At 39.1% G+C, this 11889-nt stretch overlaps 1 protein-coding gene across 1 annotated transcript; it reads right to left on the minus strand.

The window, feature by feature from the left end:
- Window positions 1–10160: 10160 nt before the first annotated feature.
- LOC129404948 (cAMP-regulated phosphoprotein 19-like) lies at window positions 10161–10651 on the minus strand. Its single transcript, XM_055139811.1, has one exon. The coding sequence runs from the start codon at window positions 10522–10524 to the stop codon at window positions 10183–10185; it is 342 nt and encodes a 113-aa protein (XP_054995786.1). The 5' UTR covers window positions 10525–10651; the 3' UTR covers window positions 10161–10182.
- Window positions 10652–11889: the final 1238 nt, after the last annotated feature.

Here is an 11889-nt window from a genome sequence, read left to right on the forward strand (position 1 = left end):
ATTCTTGGGTGTTAGTCTCTTACTCTGTTCCACTATTCTATATTCCACAAATGAGTGCAATCTTTGCATGTCTGTCTCTTTCTTTCTGATTCATTTCACTTAGCATGACACTTTCCATGCTGATCCAATTATATGCAAAGTTCATGATCTCATTTTTTCTAACAGCTGCATAGTATTTCATTGAATAGATGTACCAAAGTTTCTTCAACCAGTCATCTGTTCTAGGGCACTTAGGTTTTTTTTCCAGATTCTGGCTATTGTAAATAGTGCTGTGATGAACATATAAGTGCAGATGTCATTTCGACTATACTTTTTTGATTCTCCGGAATATATTCACAGCAGTGGTATTGCTGGGTCAAATGGAAGCTCAGTTTCTAATTTTTTGAGAATCGTCCATATTGTTTTCCAAAAGGGCTGAACCAGTCAGCATTCCCACCAGAAGTGTAGAAGGGTCCCTTTCTCCCCACATCCTCTACAACAGCGATTGCTTTTGTTCTTTTGGATGTGTGCCAGTCTCTGCGGTGTGAGGTGGTATCTCATGTTTGTTTTGATCTGCATTCTCCCTGATGATTAGTGATGTAGAGCACTTTTTCATGTGCCTTTTGGCCATTCATATGTCTTCCTTGGGAAAGTTTCTGTTCATTTCTTCGCCTCATTTTCTGATGGGGTTGGATGTTTTCTTCTTGTAGATTTCAACCAGTGCCTTATATATCCTTGACATCAACCCCTTATCTGATGGGTATTGGGTGCATATCCTTTCCCATTCTGTAGATAGTCTTTGTATTCTGGTCACTGTATCTTTTTGCAGTGCAGAAGCTTTTTAGTTTAATGTAGTCCCATTTGTTTATCTCTGTTTCCACTTGGTTGACCAGTTGCATCTCATCTATGAAGATAACTTTGTCTTCAATATCGTGTAAGGTTTTGCTGACCTTGTCTTCAATGTACCTTATGGTTAGTGGTCTGATGTTGAGGTCTTTAATCCATTTTGATCTGACTTTTGTGCATGGTGTCAGGTCAAGATCTAAGCCCACTCTTTTGCATGTGGTTGTCCAGTTGTGCCAGCACCATTTGTTAAAGAAGCTTTCCTTGCTCCACTTCACATCTCTTGTTCCCTTATCAAAGATAAGATGATCATACATTTGGGGTGGTGTGTAGGGATATTCCACCCTGTTCCATTGGTCTGCGGCTCTGCCTTTATTCCAGTACCATGACATTTTATTTATTTTTTATTTTTTTAGGGTCCTTTTATTTTTAAGTTTACTGATTCTTTTTTTTTAAATTTATTTATTTTTAATTAGTGAACCACCGTGAGGGTACAGTTACATATTTATACAGCTTTGTGCTTATGCTTCCCTCATACAAAGTTCGGGAACCCATCCCATCACCAGTGCCCATTCTCCACCACCGTAAACCCAGCATCCCTCCCACCCTCCCCAATCCCATCTCCCCCTACCACACCCTGCCACTGTGGCAGGGCATTCCCTTCTGTTCTCTCTCTCTAATTAGCTGTTGAGGTTTGCCATAAAGATGTTGAGTGGACACTGTGCTCAGTCTCTAGCCCTCATTCAGCCCACAACTTCCTTCCCCCACATGGCCTTTGACTACATTATACTTGGTGATCCCTTCTCTGAGTTGCCCTTTCTGCAGAATGTGAGGCCAGCTTCCAAGCCATGGAGTCAACCTCCTGGTACTTATTTCTACAATTCTTGGGTGTTAGTCTCCCACTCTGTTATTCTATATGCCATAGATGAGTGCAATCTTTCTATGTCTGTCTCTCTCTTTCTGATTCATTTCACTTAGCATGAAACTTTTCATGCCGATCCACTTAAGTACAAAATTCATGACCTCCTTTTTTCTAACAGCTGCATCCATTGTATAGATGTACCAAAGTTTCCTCAACCAGTCACCGTTCTAGGGCATTCGGGTTTTTTCCAGATTCTGGCTATTGTAAACAGTGCTGCGATGAACATACATGTGCAGATGTCATTTCGATTATACTTTTTTTGCCTCTCTGGGATATATTCCCAGCAGTGGTATTGCTGGGTCAAATGGGAGCTCAATATCTAATTTTTTGAGAATCGTCCATATTGTTTTCCAGAAGGGCTGAACCAGTCGGCATTCCCAACCAGCAGTGTAGAAGGGTCCCTTTCTCTCCACATCCTCTCCAATAGCGGTTGCTTTTGTTCTTTTGGATGTGTGCTAGTCTCTGTGGTGTGAGGTGGTATCTCGTGGTTGTTTTGATCTGCATCTCTCTGATGATTAGTGATGTAGAGCACTTTTTCATGTGCCTTTTGACCATGCCGTTTTAATTGTTACCGCTTTGTAGTAAAGTTTGAGGTTGGGGAGGATGATGCATCCCATCGTCTTTTTCCCAAGAATTGTTTTAGCTATCCGTGGACGTTTGTTGTTCCATATGAATTTTAGGATTGCTTGATCCATTTCTTTGAAGAATGTCATGGGTATCCTTATAGGGATCGTGTTGAATCTGTATAATGCTTTGGGGAGTATTGCCATTTTGAAAATATTGACTCTCCCTATCCATGAGCAGGGTATGTTTCCATTTCCTCATGACCTCTTTTATTTCATGGAGTAGCGTTTAATAGTTTTCTTTGTAGAGGTCTTTTACTTCCTTGGTTAAGCTGATTCCAAGGTACTTGATTTTCTGGGGCACAATTGTGAATGGGATTGCTTTTTTCATGTCCCTTTCCTCTGCCTCATTGTTTGAATATAGGAAGGCCATGGATTTTTGTGTATTGATTTTGTAGCCTGCAACTTTACTCTATAAGTCTATTGTTTCTAAGAGCTTCTTAGTAGAGGCTTTAGGCTTCTCTAGATATAGTATCATATCGTCTGCAAATAGTGAGAGTTTGATTTCTTCCTTTTCTATCTGGATGTCCTTGATCTCTTTTTCTTGTCTAACAGCTATTGCAAGTACTTATTGTACTATATAGAAGAGTAATGGTGAGAGTGAGAGTCCTTGTCTTGTGCCTGATCTTAGAGGAAAGGCCCTTATTTTTTCTTCATTGATGATAATGCTTGCTGTAGGCTTGTGGTAGATGGCTTCGACTATCTTGAGGAAAGTTCCTCCATAACCCATTTTGGTGAGGGTTTTCATCATGAACGGATGTTGGATCTTGTCAAATGCTTTCTCTGCATCTATTGGTATGACCATATGGTTTTTATCTTTACTTTTGTTGATATGATGGATTATGTTGATTGATTTCAGAATGTTAAGCCATCCTTGCATCCCCGGGATGAATCCCTCTGGTCATGGTGTATGATCTTTTTGATGAGTTGTTGGATCCTATTTGCTAATATTTTGTTGAGGATCTTCGCATCAGTGTTCATCAGGGATATTGGTCTATAATTTTCTTTCTTAGTGGTGTCTTTGTTTGCTTTTGGTATTAAGGAGATGTTTGCTTCATAGAAACTGTTTTGGGAGAGTTCCTGTTCTTTCAATTTCCTGGAAAAGCTTGAGGAGAACTGGCAACAGGTCTTCTTTAAATGTTTGGAAGAATTCGTCAGTGAATCCATCTGGGCCTGGGCTTTTGCTTTGGGGGAGATTTTTTATTACAGTTTCAATTTCCTTAACATTAATGGGCCTATTCAAGTATTCCAAGTCTTCTTTGTTCAGTCTTGGGAGATTGTAGGAATCAAGGAATTCATACATTTCTTTTAGGTTCTCTTGTTTCATGGCATACAGGCTTTCTGAGTAGTCTTTGATGATCTTTTAAATTTTGTTGATTTCTGTTGTGACGTCCCCCTTTTCATTCCTGATTCGGTTTATTGGGGTTCTCTTTCTCTCTCTTTGTTTGTGAGTCTTGTAAGTGGTTTGGCAATCTTGTTTATTTTCTCAAAGAACCAGCTCTTTGTTTCATTGATCTTTCGGATTGTTTTCTAGGTTTCCATGTCATTAATTTCTGCTCAAAGTTTTATTATTTCTTTCCTTCGGTCTGGTTTGGGTTCCTTTATCTGGTCCTTTTCTAAGGCCTTGAGCTGTGAAGTCAAGCTATCTATGTAGGCCCTTTCTTCCTTCCTAAGGAATGTTTGCAGAGCTATAAATTTTCCCCTTAACACAGCTTTAGCTGCATCCCATAGGTTTTGGTAGCTTGTGTCTTCATTCTCATTTGTTTCGAGTTATCTCTTGATTTCTTCCTTGATTTCCTTTCTGACCCACTTATTGTTCAACACTGATCTGTTTAATTTCCAGGTGTTTGTTTTGATTCTTTGCATCTGTGTGTGATTAGCTTCTATCTTCAGTGCATTGTAGTCCGAGAAGATAGTTGATACAATTTCTATTTTTCTGATTTCATTGAGGTATGTTTTGTGGCCTGATACATGGTCTATTTTGGAGAATGTTCCATGTTCACTGGAAAAGAATGTGTATTCTTTCTTTTGGGGGTGTAAAGCCCTGTATAGGTCTATTAGGCCTCTCTCTTCTATTTCTTTCTTCAGAGTCTGTGTTTCCTTGCTGAGTTTTGTTTTTGTCGATCTATCCAATCTATCCAGAGGTTATAGGACAGTGTTGAAGTCTCCGACTACTACTGTGCTGTTAGCAATGTCCTCCTTAAAGTCTGTTAACAGTTGTTTTAAGTATTTAGCTGGTCTCTCATTAGGTGCATATGTGTTTAAGAGTGTGATTTCTTCCTGTTGCACATATCCCTTGATAAACAGGAAGTGACCTTCGTTGTGCCTCCTAAACTTTTTCAACCTGAAATCTATGTTATCGGATACTATTATTGCCACCCCAGCTTTTTTGAGGGAGTTGTTTGCTTGCAGGATTGCTTTCCATTCTTTGACTTTGAGTCTGTGTTTGCACGGACTGTTCAGGTGTGTTTCTTGCAGGCAACAGAATGATGGGTTTAGATTCCGAATCCATTTTGCCACTCTATGTCTCTTAATTGGTGCACTTAGGCCATTGACATTGAGAGAGATTATTGACATGGTGTTTTGTGTCATCTCTCTGTGGGGTTGGTTGTTCTTGTGGGATTCTTCCTTGACTTACAGTAGCCCCTTTAGTCCTTCTTCTTTTTAGTTTGGTTTTGAGTCTATGAAGTTCCTGAGCTGTTGTTTGTCTAAGATATAGTGTATGGTTCCTTCAAGTTTGAGTGAGAGTTTAGCCTGATAAAGTATTCTTGGTGAGGTGTTCATTTTATTGAGTTTTTTCACTATGTCCCACCATTGTCTTTGGGCTCAGAGGGTTTCCTCTGACAGGTCTGCTGTAAATCTGAGGGTTGCTCCTTTTTATGTGATTTTCTTCTTTGACCTTGCTGCTTGCAGAATTGTGTCTCTATCCACCGCATCCATCATTCTGACTATGATATGCCTTGGAGTCTTTTTATTCGAGTCTCTTTTTCTGGTACTCTTCGGACTTCTTGGATCTGGATGCCTGCTTTCTCCAGCTCAGGGAATTTCTTAGCAATGATGTCTTTCACTGTGTTTTTTCACTGAGATTACTTCCCTGTGCTTCTGTTACTCCAATGATTCTTATGCTGTTCCTCTTGAAGTCATCCCCCAAAACTCTCATTCGCTCTATAGCCATTTTGAGGTCTTTTGCCATTATTTGTTGTTGTCTGTAAGCTTTCTGCAGCTCATCTTTAAGGTCACTGATTCTGTCTTCGGCTGTAGTCATTCTACTGTTGAGGGCACCTACTGAGATTTTTAATTCATCTACTGAATCCTTTATTTGTGTGACTTCTGTTCATAGCTTTGTGACATCTGTTCATAGCTTTGAAATTTCTGATCTTATTTCTTCTTGCATTTTCTTGGTTGACCATTCCAAAGCATCATTCATATCCTCCCTTAATTTATTGGATGTCTGTTCCATGATTGCTTTGAGTACATCGACTCTCTTCAAGATTTCTTCTCTGAATTCTTTTTCTGAGAGGTCCAGTATGTGGGTAGATTCTGTGAAGATTTCTGAAATCTTTTCTTCATCTTCTCTTCATGGAGGGGATTTTCACTGTTTCTTCATATTTTCATGGAAGTCTAGAGTTGTAGCCTTCTAGTTGTCTATCCCTGTTCCCTCTTTCTGAAGGGGGGGATTCTGTTTGTGCTAAGTTGATTAAGGTGGCTTTGTTCCAATTCCAGAATACTTCCTTACTCTCAGGCGCTCCTCTTGGTTTATGTGGGGCCTTTAGTGATGACTTAAGGCTATGCTGTCTTCACAAGGAGTTTGTGCAGATTCTGTTGTTCACTGACAGCTTTTGTGAAATTCAAGTCAGCTAAAGGACTATTTGGCAAAAAATGATTTAGATGGCCAGGGTGATTTTCGAAGAAATAGGTTATAGAGTGTATAATGTAAGAAAAATTACAACTGTGGCCGCAGCTGCTCTGGCAAGTGGCCACGCCCATTTTGAGGCCACACCCCTGAAATACAGACCACACCCCCAGTAATCTCTTGGGGCACAGGGTCGGGTTGGCGTGATCCTCCTTGTGAGTACCTGGTTGGGAGTTTGGGCATTACAGAGGAGCGGAGAGGTGTGTCCACGCGGCACAGGGTGTTGTGGGAGTTCCAGGGGAGCCCCCGCTGCCTGAGAACTAGTGGAGAGTGTCCCTCAGGTCGTTAGGCGAAGTCCCGATCCTCCTTGTGGGTACCTGATTGGGAGTTTGGGCATGTCCACGTGGCGCAGGGGACTGGGGGGGGGGTTTAGGGGAGTCCCCGCTCCACATCTCTTTATTGTTTGAAAAGAAACAGGAGGAACCTGAATGATGGTTCAGCAGATAGGAGGCTTACCTTGCAAGCTGTAGTACTGGGCGTGATTTCTGGCACTTTGTTTGGTCCCATGAATTCCACCACAAGTGATTCCCTGAACTCAGAGCCAGGAGTAAGCCATGAACACTGGTGGTGAAATCTATCACATAAAAGAAAACAAAAACTGTAAAAAAAAACCAACAAAGAAATATTAAACAAAGCTAAAAAATTTGAAAAACTTTTGTGGTAGGCACTCTTTAAGATGGCTCAGAAGAAACACAGGGCCCCTCAGGATATCCATATTATTTTGGCTTTAACTCTGGGTTTCATGTATGGTAGGAACATGTGACACCAGTCTATGATCTCCCAGGCCACTGTGTTAAAAATTAACACAGTGTTAAAAATTTTATAAATTTTGATCACTTGGTTTGGTGATTTAATGCATTTATATGTAATGTAACTAATTGATTTATATTAGCAGTAGTTAATGTTGGAGATAACGTTGTTACATAGCCTTCTATTTTTTCCCTTATAAGATTCATTACATTACCATCTCCGTTACTGATTTGAACCTATGAATGACAAGCTTATCTTGGCTGAGAGCTGAAGCAGCTGCTAAAAGTGTTCTAGGTTTAAGACTCTAGGCCGCGCGATAGCGGCAGCGCGGACTCAGAGTCTTCACTCTCAGCAATGAAGAGAAATTATTAGATGATGCCTATTCAGCAGGGCTTATTGTTGGGGAAATTTTCCAAAGAATAATAGTGAGTTCTGTATGGAAATATGGAATGTACTCAAAGTATATAGAGAATAAAGGGAATATCATTAGCTACATAGGTGGGGGGGTGGGGTGGGAGGGAGGTGTATTGGGGTTCTTGGTGGTGGAACATGTGCACTGGTGAAGGGATGGGGGTTTAATCAGTATATGACTGTGACTTAAACCTGAAAGCTTTGTAATTTTTTTTTTCACGGTGATTCAAGAAAATATTTTTTATAAAAATTAAAAAAATAAAAGTGTTCTAGGTTTTAAGTATCAGTCATGTAGACCTCTTGAATCTGACTATAAATTTCTTTTTATGTTAGTTGCTATGACTAATTTTTTTCATGGTTACAATAAATGTTTGTCAATTTTTCTTCCTTTTAAATGATCTCTGTCCTCATCAGTTTATTTTCAGTGTCCAGAATTTCATCATTACAACAAAGGCTATGGCAATAAACTTTTGTGTCTTCACATCAAATTGCTATGTAATAAATTGCACATATTTTAGAAACAGTGCGTGCTTAAAATTATTCTAAAAGTAACTTAAATTGTATAATCAGCTGGAGAAAATAATATTCTGTATTACTGTCATCTGATAGGTGCATTATAAGATTTCCTAAGAAACTTTAAATTTGAAGTTTTAGGTTTCTCTGCAATTTAGATGAGACCTTCAGGAATCGATCTATAATACCACAATAATAAATAAGTTTGACATGTATGTTATTGTGTTGCTTACAAGATCTTTTTAATCTCTATTTCTGTAATTATTCCCCAAACTCAAGTATTAGCATTGTTTATACTTTAAATCACAATAGTTTGTGTCAGACAACTTTGCCTTAAAGGACTCCTCAAATTTCCTGGGCTTGAATTTCTTTACGTCCTTCCTCCACATAGACATTGTTTTCACAAACACAAGCTTTGCCATCTTTTCCTGAACATTCTCACCCAAATAGTAGCTTTGAATGACTCCCTCAGCTTTTGATTTTTGTTGTTGTTGGTTTTTGTTTTGAGGCCACACCTAGAGGTTCTCAGGGTTTACTCCTGCCAATGCACTCAGGGATCAGTCACTCCTGGGAGACTCAGGGACCATTTAGATTTTAGGAATCAAACTCGATTCAGTTGTATACAAGGTAAGTATCCTACATGCAGTATGATTCTAATCAGTTAATTGGGTTCTGATATCTTGACATCAATTGTCCTATCAACTTTTAACACCTTACACTGATCCTTAAAAGGTACATTTCTTAACCTGCTTTAACTGTTTTTTCTACAGTGTTATTTATTATTATTATTATCATTATTATTATTATTTACTTTTGTCATCAACCACAGTGTAGCTGGGTTTCTTACAGTCTGCCTTTCTTATCACCATATAATAACCGAATAGTAATTCTTATTAAAAAGAAACCTTGTTTCTCTTTCTTTATATAAGAGGAAGTGGTGAATTTGAACTCACAAATTGTAACCCTTTCCTCAGATTAAAACCAGAATATGTAAACTACAGGGGAAAAAAGTATTATGTGATCTTAAAAATAGTATCTGCCTTAATATGTCATGGGAAACATCTCACTTAGATCTATATGGTGTGTATGTGTGTTTGTGTCAGTGTGTGTGTGTGAGAGAGAGAGTGCACACTCATGCTTGTGTGGTGTATAAAATCTAATTAATATTAAACATATATATTACTTTAACATATTTCCTAGAAAGAGTTGTATACTATCTTTTAAACAAATATTTTGTGATCAAAATAACACTATTGTAACATTAACTTATAGGATCTAATTTAGGCTCTGTAAAAGGAGTAAATATTATAGCATGACTATTCCCTAATTATCCCTTTTGTATTTTATTCATTCTTTCATACTTTTGAGACAATAAGTGAAAAATACTTTCCAATAATTTAAAAACTTATAAAAATTTATTATTTCATGGAATTGACACTATAGTAGGTGAGGCAAAACAAATTAATAACATAAAAGAAAATTTATGATTTATAAATCTGATTAGCTATAGTTTCTTTTTTTAATTATTTATTTTATTGAATCACCATGTGGAAAATTACAAAGTTTTCAGGCTTATGTCTCAGTTATACAATGCTCAAACACCCGTCCCTTCACCAGTGCCCATATTCCACCACCAAAAACCCCAGTATACCTCCCACCCTCCCACCCCCCCACCCCCGCCTGTGTAGCTGATAAATTTCACTTCATTTTCTCTTTACCTTGATTGCATTCCATATTTCAACAAAAACTCACTATTGTTGTTGGAGTTTCCCCCGAAAAAAACATCCCAACTGACAAGGAAGCATTTGATAATTAGTTTTCCATTGCTGAGAATGATGAGATATGAAGTCGCACAGCTGCAATAGCGGCTGTGAGGTTTAGGATTTCCGTATTTTAGTATTTTAGTAGTTAAGTCCAGGGACAATTATGTTAGAAATTGCATCATTTCCCTTCCTGGGGCAGCATGGGGCAATGGCTTAGTTCACAGTCTAGAGACATGGCTGCAAGCAGTTGCTGGGACCAAAAGTAGTCTAGCTCGCTTCTGGATCGTGGTCAATCAGCAGCAGAGCGGCCACACAAAAGTGTGGCCACCCGGGTTGAATCTTGGCAGAGCATGCACAGATATTGCCCCTGGCCCGAGACTGCCCATGCATCCCACTGTTTCAAGTTCATAAGTCTTTTTTTTTTTTTTTTTTTTTTTTGAGGTTCATGCAGTTCAGCTCTTTTAATCAGCCAGCCAGCTTGCTAGCAACGAGAGACGGTTTCCGCTGAGGAAGGTCCTGTGGGGTGGGGATGTGGTCACCAGTGACCTCGGCCTTGTCCGGGGTTGCTGCAGCAGGAAGTTGCTTGTACTTCATCTTTGCCTTAGCCATGTTATAATCCCCAGAATCAAAATATTTTTGCCCTTTCTGTAATTGTTTCCTTAAGAAATCTGAACCTCCAGGTTTTTGTCCTAGATGAGTGTATCTTGCTTTTAATTTTGCTTCTTCAGCTTTCTCTGGACTAGTTACTTTATCTTCCATTTCCTTCTGCTCCTCGGCGGACGCCGCCTCCGAGGCCTCCGCGGACATGCTGCTGCCCCTTCCGCAGGCCGCACGTGGCGGATCAGAGACGATGACCCGGTGGCCGCGGCCGCCCGAGGCCCGCCCGCCCCGCCGCCCTTCTCCGCGCGCGCGCGCTCGCCTCAGAACCACCTCAGAACCGCCGCCGCCCTCATAAGTCTTTTTTTTTTTCTTCTTCCCAGGCCACCAAGTTTGTACCTACTTAATAGTCCTCACAGTACAGCAGATGCCACACTGCCTCTCCCCGAAAAGGGAAAAAAAAACTAGAAAGAGGTATCTTTCCCCTCCTCGGCCGTCGTGGAGCTATGGCTTAGTTCACAGTCTAGAGACATGGCTGCAAGATTAGCTATATTTACTTTGGAAGAAAGTAAAAAAGATGTATGGATTGTCAGTAAACACAAATGGTAACACAGTCATAATTGTTAAAAGCTATATTAGGGTAAGAACATATAAAAATTCTAATAGTTGGAATTTATAAATGTAATAAATGCATTTCAGATTACATTAAGAATTCTGACATAAGATTATCTAGCATTATCGAAATGTATCAACACCTGTAATGTTGAAAGCCAAAGCAGGAAGTTGGGAATATTCAAACGAGAAGCCATGTGAATACTGAGCAAAGACACTTCTGATGTTACTGTCCCTGCAGATGTGAAGGATGCTACTGAGAGTCAGAGAATGCTGGGTGAAACGAGAAGAAATTATTTTCTTCTAGAGTTTCCAGCACAAGTGCAACAATTTTCAAAACCTTCCTTATTGAAAAATGCAACTTATTTTGAAATTTTCTGGCTTTCATCATCAACTTTGCTGGGATAAATATCTGTTGTTTGAATATGCTGAATGAGGGTAATTTTTCATAGAAGTCACAGGGAGTAAACACAATGTAGTGGGAAAGATTCTCTGGGAAGTGGATATTGGTACACAGATCTGATGATATGAGGATTTAAATGATAATGAGTTTAAGAAGCTGGATTTAATAGAAAATTGAGCAACACTAATTAAAGATATTTTATTTTTAATTTTTAAAAGGTTGGGTTACACCTGGCAGTGCTCAGGGTTATACCTGGCTTTGGTGTTCAGGGGACCATGAAGGGTATTGGGGATTAAATTCTGGTTGGTTGCATGGCAGGACAAAAGCCCTACCTGCTGAACTAACTATGCAGCCCCCATACTTTACTTTTCTATTTGAAGTTAAGTTTGCAGAGAAGTTACATTAAAATTAAGTCCTTAAAATAGAACATATTATAGGAAAAGGAAATAATATATGTAAAAATTGAAAACTATTCAAAATTTAAGAATATTGTAGTATATTAAAATATTTCATATCTTTTGCATGCACCTAGAAATTAGGAAGAGTTATGAAAGAAAATG

The sequence above is a fragment of the Sorex araneus genome, chromosome 5 (genome assembly GCF_027595985.1).
Source record: "Sorex araneus isolate mSorAra2 chromosome 5, mSorAra2.pri, whole genome shotgun sequence".
Classification (NCBI taxonomy): domain Eukaryota; kingdom Metazoa; phylum Chordata; class Mammalia; order Eulipotyphla; family Soricidae; genus Sorex; species Sorex araneus.

Bases quoted from the DNA above. Each gene is read 5' to 3' on its own strand.
- LOC129404948 (XM_055139811.1), bottom strand. From the start codon at position 10,524: ATGTCCGCGGAGGCCTCGGAGGCGGCGTCCGCCGAGGAGCAGAAGGAA.